Raw genomic sequence first — 8,876 nt, 5'->3', positions numbered from 1 at the left:
CATTAGCACCTCTAGTAATATATTTACTGAGAAAAATGGTGACGTGTTCAATACTTATTTTACCTGCTGTATGTTTAAAAAAGTGAAATCCTAAGCTTTACAATGAGCCCAAATATTATATAAAGGGACTTTCTGTCACTACAACAGCTGGGAGGGGAAATAAATGGCAATTTCAAAGAAATTTATAATGATAAAGGATTATTTCTGAATACATACAGTACCTACTAGAAAATGTTGATTTAAAGTTGGATTAGAAAGATTATACACTATTTGGATAATGTTCTTGCTAGACAGTGTCTTGATTATTTTTTTACTCTAATCTCAACAAAAATTTTGCTGACACAGGTCACAAATTTTAACAAACCAGGGTTAGTAATTGTTCAAAATAAGTAAATAAACAACAAAAGATAAAGCGTGGTCCCATTGTCAGACAACTTATAACGTTAGGATGAAAGAATACAAAACAATGTTTAAAGAGGGGAAAAATAATCACTTTACTCTGTGTGAGGCACAAGATCATCAACACATCAGTGGCTCGTTACAAAAATCAACATACTGTGCAAAAGCTGCAATAATGTTTAAAGTGGCAGATGAGAGGAATTATTAGAAAACAGCAGCGATCTTCACTGAAGATGAGACACAATCCTGMTTAAAGGTTCCTGGAGCTGAAGTGAACAAAGAAGGTCCTGATCTCCTTGGGCGAGATGGTTACGGTGAACTCTTCATCTGGACTTTTCTGATACGGTTCATTCTCTAAAATAAAATAAAATAAACTGTCTTAGTTATCATGATTGTGACTGGGCATTAGAAGATTTCTTTTCCGTTTTATGTAACAAAGTCTTACTYATTTCCACGTTATCTGCCGTTTTCCACTTCCATCTCTGCAGACTGCTGATATCCCAGGTTCCTGTGAGCGATCGCTCCTCCAGCACTTTCATCTCCCCCAAGCCTCGCAAGACATCCTGGTCACATGGGAAATAACGGGTACAAACAAAAGCTAAGAGCTTTTCTTTTTTTTTCTTTTTTTTCCTTTCTTTAACAAAACTTTGTTATGGTTGCAAGATGTTCTGCATCAGTACCTTTAGGTTTATAGTGACTGGCTTTGAAAGCTCAGGGTCTTCCCCCTCCTCAAACAGATGCATGATTCTCAACAGAACTCGGTCAAAATCTGGCTCAGAATGCAGGGTTTTGTCTACATGAATAGTAGAAACATTACCTAAATACTTTGTGTTTAATAGACCTTCACAACAACAACAACAACAACAACAACAACAACAACAACAACAACAATTTACCTGTGTGAATGTGGCCGAGGTGAGCGTTGTCTTTGGAGCTGTAGTTCCATCCAGGGATGCAGAGGCTGAGCAGGTGGAGGTTGGGAGGGAGAACTACCGGAGACACCGGTGTAAAAAGTCTGGCCTCCTTCTGCTGCCACGACTTTCCTACAACCCAGTGAGTAGATTTGTTAATTTACAGAAACTGTCAAACAGTGGTAGACACAGCTAACTAAAAAGTTAGCTTCACCAACTCATAATCTGCTAACGCTAAACTGCTAAATGTAAAAAAATATATATATAGGACGCTAACACCAACAGCTAATTGCTGACCACTAAGATGATTGTCACTCAGTCTGAGTCACATGTCTTCGTCTCCTTCCAGCTGAAGTGTGATGAGACKGACACAAAYCTGTTGATGTTAGTTTGTTAATTAGCYGTTAGCTGACTTAAAGTTGGCTAAACCTAATTTAGCGAAAGCTAATTGGTCTGTTAATAGTTTTCAAAGTTAGTGAAAAATCTGATCTGCTAAACAGAAAAATTTGTTCCGCTGTTAACTGATTAGCAGCTAACAGCGTTGGCTGTTGTTTCCTGTTTAAAATCCAGGCAACAAAAGTGTGWTTTTTTTAGGTTTTGTTCTGCCGGTCACTGCTTCAAGCCAATCAAGGTGAAAACCAGCCGATACCTAGCCTGACCCTTGCCTTTCTGCACAGTTCTACTCAAATCTAGTTTCCCCTTCACTGCTCTGTCTGGGATTTCTCCCTTAGACAAGGAAATCTCCAGTAGAATTTCAATCCGGCCAATCAGAGAACAGAAGGAGTTGTGAATGACAACGTCGATTTTCTGCTCCTTTTTAGTCTGCCTGTAGTTTAGCATACGGCAGCGGAGGAAGGGAATGAAGCCAGTGTTGACAAGGTTTCCAAATGAAATKWAATTTTCTCGCAAAGCCTGCAGCTCTCATTTACAGCCACTTCGTTCAGCTCAGTACTTCTCTCTTCCCTGTAGGGGATGGTTGTGTACAGCGCACACAATGCCTGGTTAGTTTCTTAACTAACCGTACAGTTAAGACAGTCATGCATTTGGTCGTGCATTTGGTCGTGCATATGTGGAGCACCAGTTCCACCGCTAAGCGGTGGAACTGGTGCACTACATATGYACGACCAAATGTTAGTGACTGGGTAAATCAGATTTAATCAACAAGCAAATCACATCTCAATAAACGCGAGTCCCTGTATAYGAAGCAAAGTGTAGAACAAGTGTTTGGTTTTTACCAGGCTAGCCGGTACCGGTTTTAGGCCGATCGTTTGGTGCATCCTTAGGTTGATGACACGATGACATCCAAGATCTTGGAGATTCYCCACAGTTCTCATTAAATCATTCCAGGCTCACTTCAGTTGTTTGAACAGACTTAAAGTTGGCAAAACCTAATTGGTCTGCTAACAGTTTCAAAGTTAGTGGGAAAAAAAAACGTATCTAAACCAAAAACATTTGTTCCACTGATAGCTGATTGGCGGTACCATGCCCACCACTGCTGTAGCAAATTTATACATGAGTGAAATACAAGATCACAAAAACGATAAAAGAATGAATGAACTGAGAGAAGCTGTTGTTAATGAACCACCCAGTCTGACAGAAAAGCTTCTGTAAAAGTGGATTTAAACCAATCCAGTCCATTTCCTTACACAAATGTAGGCTTCAACTGGAACTGGAAGCACTTACGAGGCTGGTCTATCGGTACGACCACAGGTCTGTGTTGTAGCTCTACTGCTCCTCTCTGGTGCAGCTTGGAGATCTCACGTGCAGAACCCAGCATCATCCAGAGGGTGGGCCTCACYACCGAGCTGTCATTCAACGTTAGGTTGTAGCCAAGGTTCCACGCCAAGTTGTTCCAAAGGCGACGATGAAGCATGACCTGGAGAAAAATAAAMCCCCACCAGTTAAAATGCCAGATGTATCACAGTAAGTGTGTTTTGGTGGCTTTTCTCTGTACCTCTAGTTGTCCGTCGGCTTGACTGGACACACCATGAGCTCTGTCACTGAGGAGCACCAGCCGGCTGAGCTCATCCTCGATGTAGGCTGCCCGAACCATGGGGAAGTAATTCTGCAAAACATAGTAATTAAAAAAACAATGGCACATTTCTCCTGCTAAATAAAAACAGAATTTACTAAAGAGCCCAACCCACCCTTGCTAAAGTATTTTTAGAGAACTTCCTGTATGTCCTCTTCATCATTTGGTAGCCGTTGTCATCAGAGTGCAGAGTCTTGTTGTTCTTGAGGGAGGAGGTGGTCCTGAGGATGACCTCCGTGTTCAGACGGAGGGGACCCAGCGAGTAGGTCTGCTCCAGCCTGTGGCACTGCGGTTCGGTCCCGAAGCATTCAGGGACCCGGGTGGTGATGGAGTAAGCGTAGTCTTCATCACTGTCCTCTCTAGAAAACATCCGTTCAAGCGTCACAACTAATGCTGAGCAAACACTGGATAAATGCAAACTCTACCCACCTGTAGAAGTACTGTCGGACCTCAGTAACGATCTTCCCTGTGATAATCTCCATTTTGACGGCCTTGTAGGCCCGAACAGCTGAGCCGTTGGCGCTGAAGATGTAGTTGTCAGAGATGGGRCCTGCTTCGACGTCGCCATTTGCGTCATACTCCCAGAAGTCCTGCGTCATCCTTACTCGCTGCTTGTCCTGCCTACCAATGAAGAGGAGGCATATCCCAGAAAAGTTGTTACAATGAAACCAAATAATAAATGTTTATGATCCACAACTACATAAAAAAATGGAGAATCTGAGAGACATACAGGTAAGTGATGCTGTGCAGGAGGTTGGTGTCCTGATCGAACATCAGTTTGTAGCATYCGCTCAGAACAGGCAGAAGTCTCCTTCCTGTTTTCATCCAGCTCCTCACACGACGTCTCTCAAACACAACTCCTTTCGCTTCGTACGTTTGTGCGCACACAGACTTTTTGGAGCACAGTGTCTCTGAGAACCGGATCGAGTATTTCCTGTGCTGAAGGCCGCCCAGGTTCACGACGATAAAAAGATCGTAGGTGTCAGACTGAGCMGACCTCTGGATCTGTGATGGAGAGAAGAGATAAGTTTCATTTCATCTTATCACGTGTCGAACCTAAAGGCTCTTTCAGAAGACCAAACCACTAAAAGGTTGATGCTACCTCTGGCAGTTCAGACGTCACTGACAGAGACGCCGTCTTACTCAACATTAATCGGTGCAAATCTAAAGAAACGTGGAACAAACTGCTGCTCTGACAGTGTCCTGATGGGAACAGCAGGAGTCACAGATTGGTTCTTGCACCTTATTATGTTGCACATATCAAAGTATGTCCTTTTAAGTTTTAAAATTACCCAACTCTTATCGCAACTGTATCTGTGCTATTGACTTAAAGTTTTGACAACTTCCCAACTTGGCTGGGAGGTCTCTGAAGRTCCCAGTCAGCTCTTCTTCACATTATATTAATTAGTTGGGAGACGCTACACCAAACCCACCTTTTCAGASATCGACAGTACCGTGTCTGTTTATTACCTCACTTGGACGTACAGAGGTGGGGTGTTTGAGTCCCACCCTCTCTATCTCCATGTGTTTTGTGTGAAARAGGCCTAAACAACACCAAACAGGACGAGAGCCTACCTGTGCGTGTACATGTTGTCCGTTGTCGTCGTAGACTGCTGCATTCGGGAATGTTACGGTCACGTTAACGATGGCGGTGATGTTCCAGGCTAACGGGTTGTAAATGATGACGTGTTGCTCCAGACCCTCATGAGCACCTGGAACCAGAAAATTTCAAACCAAAAACTAAAACACTGATAAAACCACTTTGTCCCTTTGTTACCAAAGTTCTACATCCAATCACCCAACTCGAAATACTCTCATTTGGTTTAGTTTGCACCTTTGATGTGAACGCTGCCGTCATGGATGTTGGAGAAGGCGGGGTTATGTGGCAACAGGAACAGCGCAGCAAGAAGCTCCTCCCCTCCCATCATGGCCTCCGTCAGATGCTGCGTGTACATTTCTGCCACTTTGGGAGACTCGGTACCAGTGATGCCATCATGGTGCTGGACCTGAAAAAAAAAAAGACAAAAAAAGTTGCGTTCCAAAGCTGTCTTTTGTTAAAAATTTCTTTTGGGCTATATAGCATTTTTTTATATCAAACTATAAAATTATTTTCTTCATTATGCTTCAGATCAGAKCTATTTAACTAAATTACTCAGGGGGCTACAGTTACTGAAAGCCTGTGGGACGCCAGTTGAATAACCCTTGCATTAGATGCACAAGTGGATAAAGAAAGCTTACCTCAGACACAGCCCAGCGTAAAGCTCGAAGTTTGTCCAGAGCCCAGTCTTTGGCCACAGGTCCGTCTGGGAAACTGACTCTGTATCGAGTGAAGAGAGTCTCTGCTGCGTGCAGCATGGAACTGGCCCGCCTCGCCACTCCTTTCAGGACATTTCTGGAGGCATAAAACCCTGTCCATGCTTGGTACAGTTCTAGGAAACAACATGTTTGAAATTAGAAACAGAAATGCATGTGCATGTGGCCCTTCAGTTTGTGGGTTAAAACACACTCGTTTTACCGGAGGAATACGGTAGAAAATCCTCACTCCCACGGACGTCCCATGTCAGGTTTGTTTGGTGAACGGATTGGAAGTATTCGCTCAGAGTGGCGTACTGAACTGTGACTCCAAACTCTTTGCTGTTCTGGTTTATGTACTTCATCAAAGGATCCATGTTCCTGAACTGCACCGATGAGTTGTAGAACTGTTTGTCACAACCCTGAAACAYGACAAAAACGAAATTGTGATTAAAAAAAGTTAAAAGTCCTAAAAAACATCAATATTTTGTGTAAACTGACCCAAGGCCAGAGAACATGGTTCGTCCTGAACCACGCAGCCCTCTGTTTGATGTTCTCAACCATAGTCTTAGCGTAGAGTTGCACCGTCTCCTTTGTGACGGGRAGGCTCATGTTGGGGTAGACTCCATCTTTAGGAGGGTCAGGGAACAAAGCAATTCCGTTCCAGTAGAAACCAGAGCTAYGGTGGAAGAAACATTTGTTTAATTGATCAGCCAGAAAAGGATTTGGTACATTTTAATGGCTGCGCTTGACTCAATTAATGGCCAAATATGAGTGTGACGAATGTAAATGTGGACTACCTGTTGGAGAACGGCAGGTGTGACGGAGTGCAGTAACTGAACTGGTCCATGGTGTGGGTGAAGATCTCTTGTTGGGCTTTCAACGAAGAAGAGCCTCGCCATACAAACTGCAGTTTCTGTATACAAAACAGTTACAGAGAAATGAGCTTCTGAGCTAATTCTGAGTACATTTTAAGGCCAACGTGTGGAGATCCGTTTAAAGTGGACAGATTTGACCTTGTTTTCCTGCATGCGGTCTTTGAGGTCRTAGTCGATGCGAGAGATGAGGTGTGCGTCGAACCCCGCCATGGCAAACAGGACCGGCGTGGTGGCGGAAGCGCCGAACGGATCCACATGCCAGGAGAATCGAGGGCGTGCCCCGAACGTCTCGTAGAGGAAACCATGACCCTCTGAAACGAGAACAGTCGCACCGTCTCCCAGCTGCAAACTGAATATTAACGGAGATTAAAGGGAGRAGCATTGGCGGTTACCTGTCATCTGCAAGATCTGATCGTCCAGGTCTGTGACGGCTTCGTCGTGCATCACTTGGCCCCCGATGATGAACTCCAGTCGACCTTCTTTCAGAAGCTGCCGCACCTGGAAAGTTATCAGACACAGAGAGATTACAGCAGTTTTATTAACAAACAGCTTCTACCAAAGAACGTAAAGGTCCAATTTAGTGTTTTTATTGGTAAGCTTCCACATACCATTTATCTGGCCCAGTTCTGGCCCACACAGATACTGCAAAGACTGAGCTCTTTCAAGGCCCCGATGTGGTTTTCCAGCACCACAAAAACCAAACCACAACTCAGCCATTTGTGGAATTGACAGATTTGGGCCACATAAGCCAAATTACAACTGGACCAGTTTTGGCTTTGACAGATGGGCCACACAAACCAAACCACAACTAGACCAGTTGTGGTTTGACATCTTATAAACAGTACCATSTTTGCCCGACCTGGCCCACATCTGGTTGACAAACCAATTGTCTTGTACGCAGTGCCAGTTTGAGACACCTGTCTGCTATGTGTTTGTTTTTTCATGCTGACATCATGCAAACAAAATAAAATGTTCATCAAAAAAAAAAGTTAATCTCAGCTTAAAAATGACTAAGAAAACAGCAGAAGTTAAGAAAGCCTGAAGAACTTCTGATCAAGACCGCTTTAAAAGATTACAAGACTGTTTGTTTCATTGAAAAACTAAGGATTAAGCATTAGAAAATTATATTTAAAACCAGTACATGGTTATGATTATGATTTTTGTAACGAGTTCGTACTTGTTTCTTCTGGGAATCTGAAGCGACAGTGTCCCACCACAGTCGAAAGAACTCCTGCTCCACAGCGATGAACCTACGATCTTTGGCCTTTGACAGCTCTTCGGTCACACTGCTGTACACGTTTGCTGCGTAGGCATGCATGCTCTCCTAAAGGGAGAATTACTGTTAATTAAAGTAAAAACATACAGATACTTAACAAGAATTAAAGACCTGGCATTCCTTGAAGGAACACATATTGCACATCATCTTCATTAGTTTTCAACATACATACATACATTTTTTTGTTCTGCTCTTGGAGGAGTAAGACACTTTTTCCTTCTCTCCTGCCCTTTCTTATCTTCTCTGCTTTGCTGCCTGGAGCCTTCTCTACGTTTTCATCCGAAACCAGAAATTATGGATATTTTTATTTTTATGGATTTGATTAGCTGGTCTCTTAATAAATTTTTTGGAACAAAGTTTTCTTCCATGGGAGGACATGTCAAAGGTGGGACCTCTGTTCTTCTCTGTTCTGGATATACTGTATATATTTGGACTCCGATCACTGGATTCTACAGATTGTCTTGGTGGTCTCCTGGTGTTTCTACAAAACACCGTCGGTGGCTTTTCGTTTCCTGGCTGCCTGACCAATTTGATGGATGGCCGTTCTTTCAGCACTCAGACTTTTGCCTTGAGCGAGCTGGACTCGATCTGCAAGCGGTTCTGCTGAGGGTCGCGGGCCGGCTGTGGTCCCTGGACTTGCTGGCCCGATGGAATTGTGCTTTGAGAAGCTGATAGTATGGCTCGGTGGAATTGTCCACACCGTTTGTCTGATTGGATTCACCACCTTCAGATGCACCAGCAAACATTATAGCAGATGGAAAATTGTTATCGTCTGCCTGATTCTTCTGTTCCCAAAACAACTGATTACGGAATCTGGCCCTCTCCTACATGGCCTTGAGCTCTTGGACTAAATTCTTCCTGGATGCTGACGTCGACTAAGGGTCTGCCCCCCCAACACACACACACACACACCCATCTGTGATCTGGTTCCTGGAGCAAGCTSAGGGCCGCACAGAATGAACAGTTACCATCTACACTCACCGGTCAATTTATTAGGTACACCTGTCCAACTGCTCGTTAACACTTAATTTCTAATCAGCCAATCACATGGCGGCAACTCAGTGCATTTAGGCATGTAGACATGGTCA

At 43.6% G+C, this 8,876-nt stretch overlaps 1 protein-coding gene across 2 annotated transcripts in view; it reads right to left on the bottom strand.

Annotated features, from left to right (window-relative positions):
* Positions 1-469: 469 nt before the first annotated feature.
* man2b2 (mannosidase, alpha, class 2B, member 2) overlaps positions 470-8,876 on the bottom strand; it is an 11,254-nt gene continuing 2,847 nt past the window's right edge. Inside the window, exons 2-19 of one of the 2 annotated variants that reach the window (XM_014016180.1) lie at positions 7,690-7,836; positions 6,905-7,010; positions 6,651-6,823; positions 6,435-6,550; positions 6,136-6,313; positions 5,858-6,056; positions 5,581-5,771; positions 5,177-5,348; positions 4,918-5,054; positions 4,073-4,347; positions 3,772-3,963; positions 3,458-3,701; positions 3,265-3,375; positions 2,994-3,186; positions 1,296-1,442; positions 1,080-1,216; positions 845-962; positions 470-753 (exon numbers count right to left, since the gene is read on the bottom strand). In XM_014016180.1, the coding sequence (XP_013871634.1) occupies positions 650-753; positions 845-962; positions 1,080-1,216; positions 1,296-1,442; positions 2,994-3,186; positions 3,265-3,375; positions 3,458-3,701; positions 3,772-3,963; positions 4,073-4,347; positions 4,918-5,054; positions 5,177-5,348; positions 5,581-5,771; positions 5,858-6,056; positions 6,136-6,313; positions 6,435-6,550; positions 6,651-6,823; positions 6,905-7,010; positions 7,690-7,836 (2,940 nt within the window). In that variant the 3' untranslated portion in view covers positions 470-649. The remainder of the gene's footprint in view (positions 754-844; positions 963-1,079; positions 1,217-1,295; positions 1,443-2,993; positions 3,187-3,264; positions 3,376-3,457; positions 3,702-3,771; positions 3,964-4,072; positions 4,348-4,917; positions 5,055-5,176; positions 5,349-5,580; positions 5,772-5,857; positions 6,057-6,135; positions 6,314-6,434; positions 6,551-6,650; positions 6,824-6,904; positions 7,011-7,689; positions 7,837-8,876) is intronic. The other variant, XM_014016181.1, reaches the window with a different exon arrangement.

The sequence above is a fragment of the Austrofundulus limnaeus genome, unplaced genomic scaffold, assembly GCF_001266775.1.
Source record: "Austrofundulus limnaeus strain Quisiro unplaced genomic scaffold, Austrofundulus_limnaeus-1.0 Scaffold140, whole genome shotgun sequence".
Taxonomy (NCBI): domain Eukaryota; kingdom Metazoa; phylum Chordata; class Actinopteri; order Cyprinodontiformes; family Rivulidae; genus Austrofundulus; species Austrofundulus limnaeus.
Note: the sequence above shows the minus strand (reverse complement) of the source record. Positions and strands in the feature narration are given on the sequence as shown.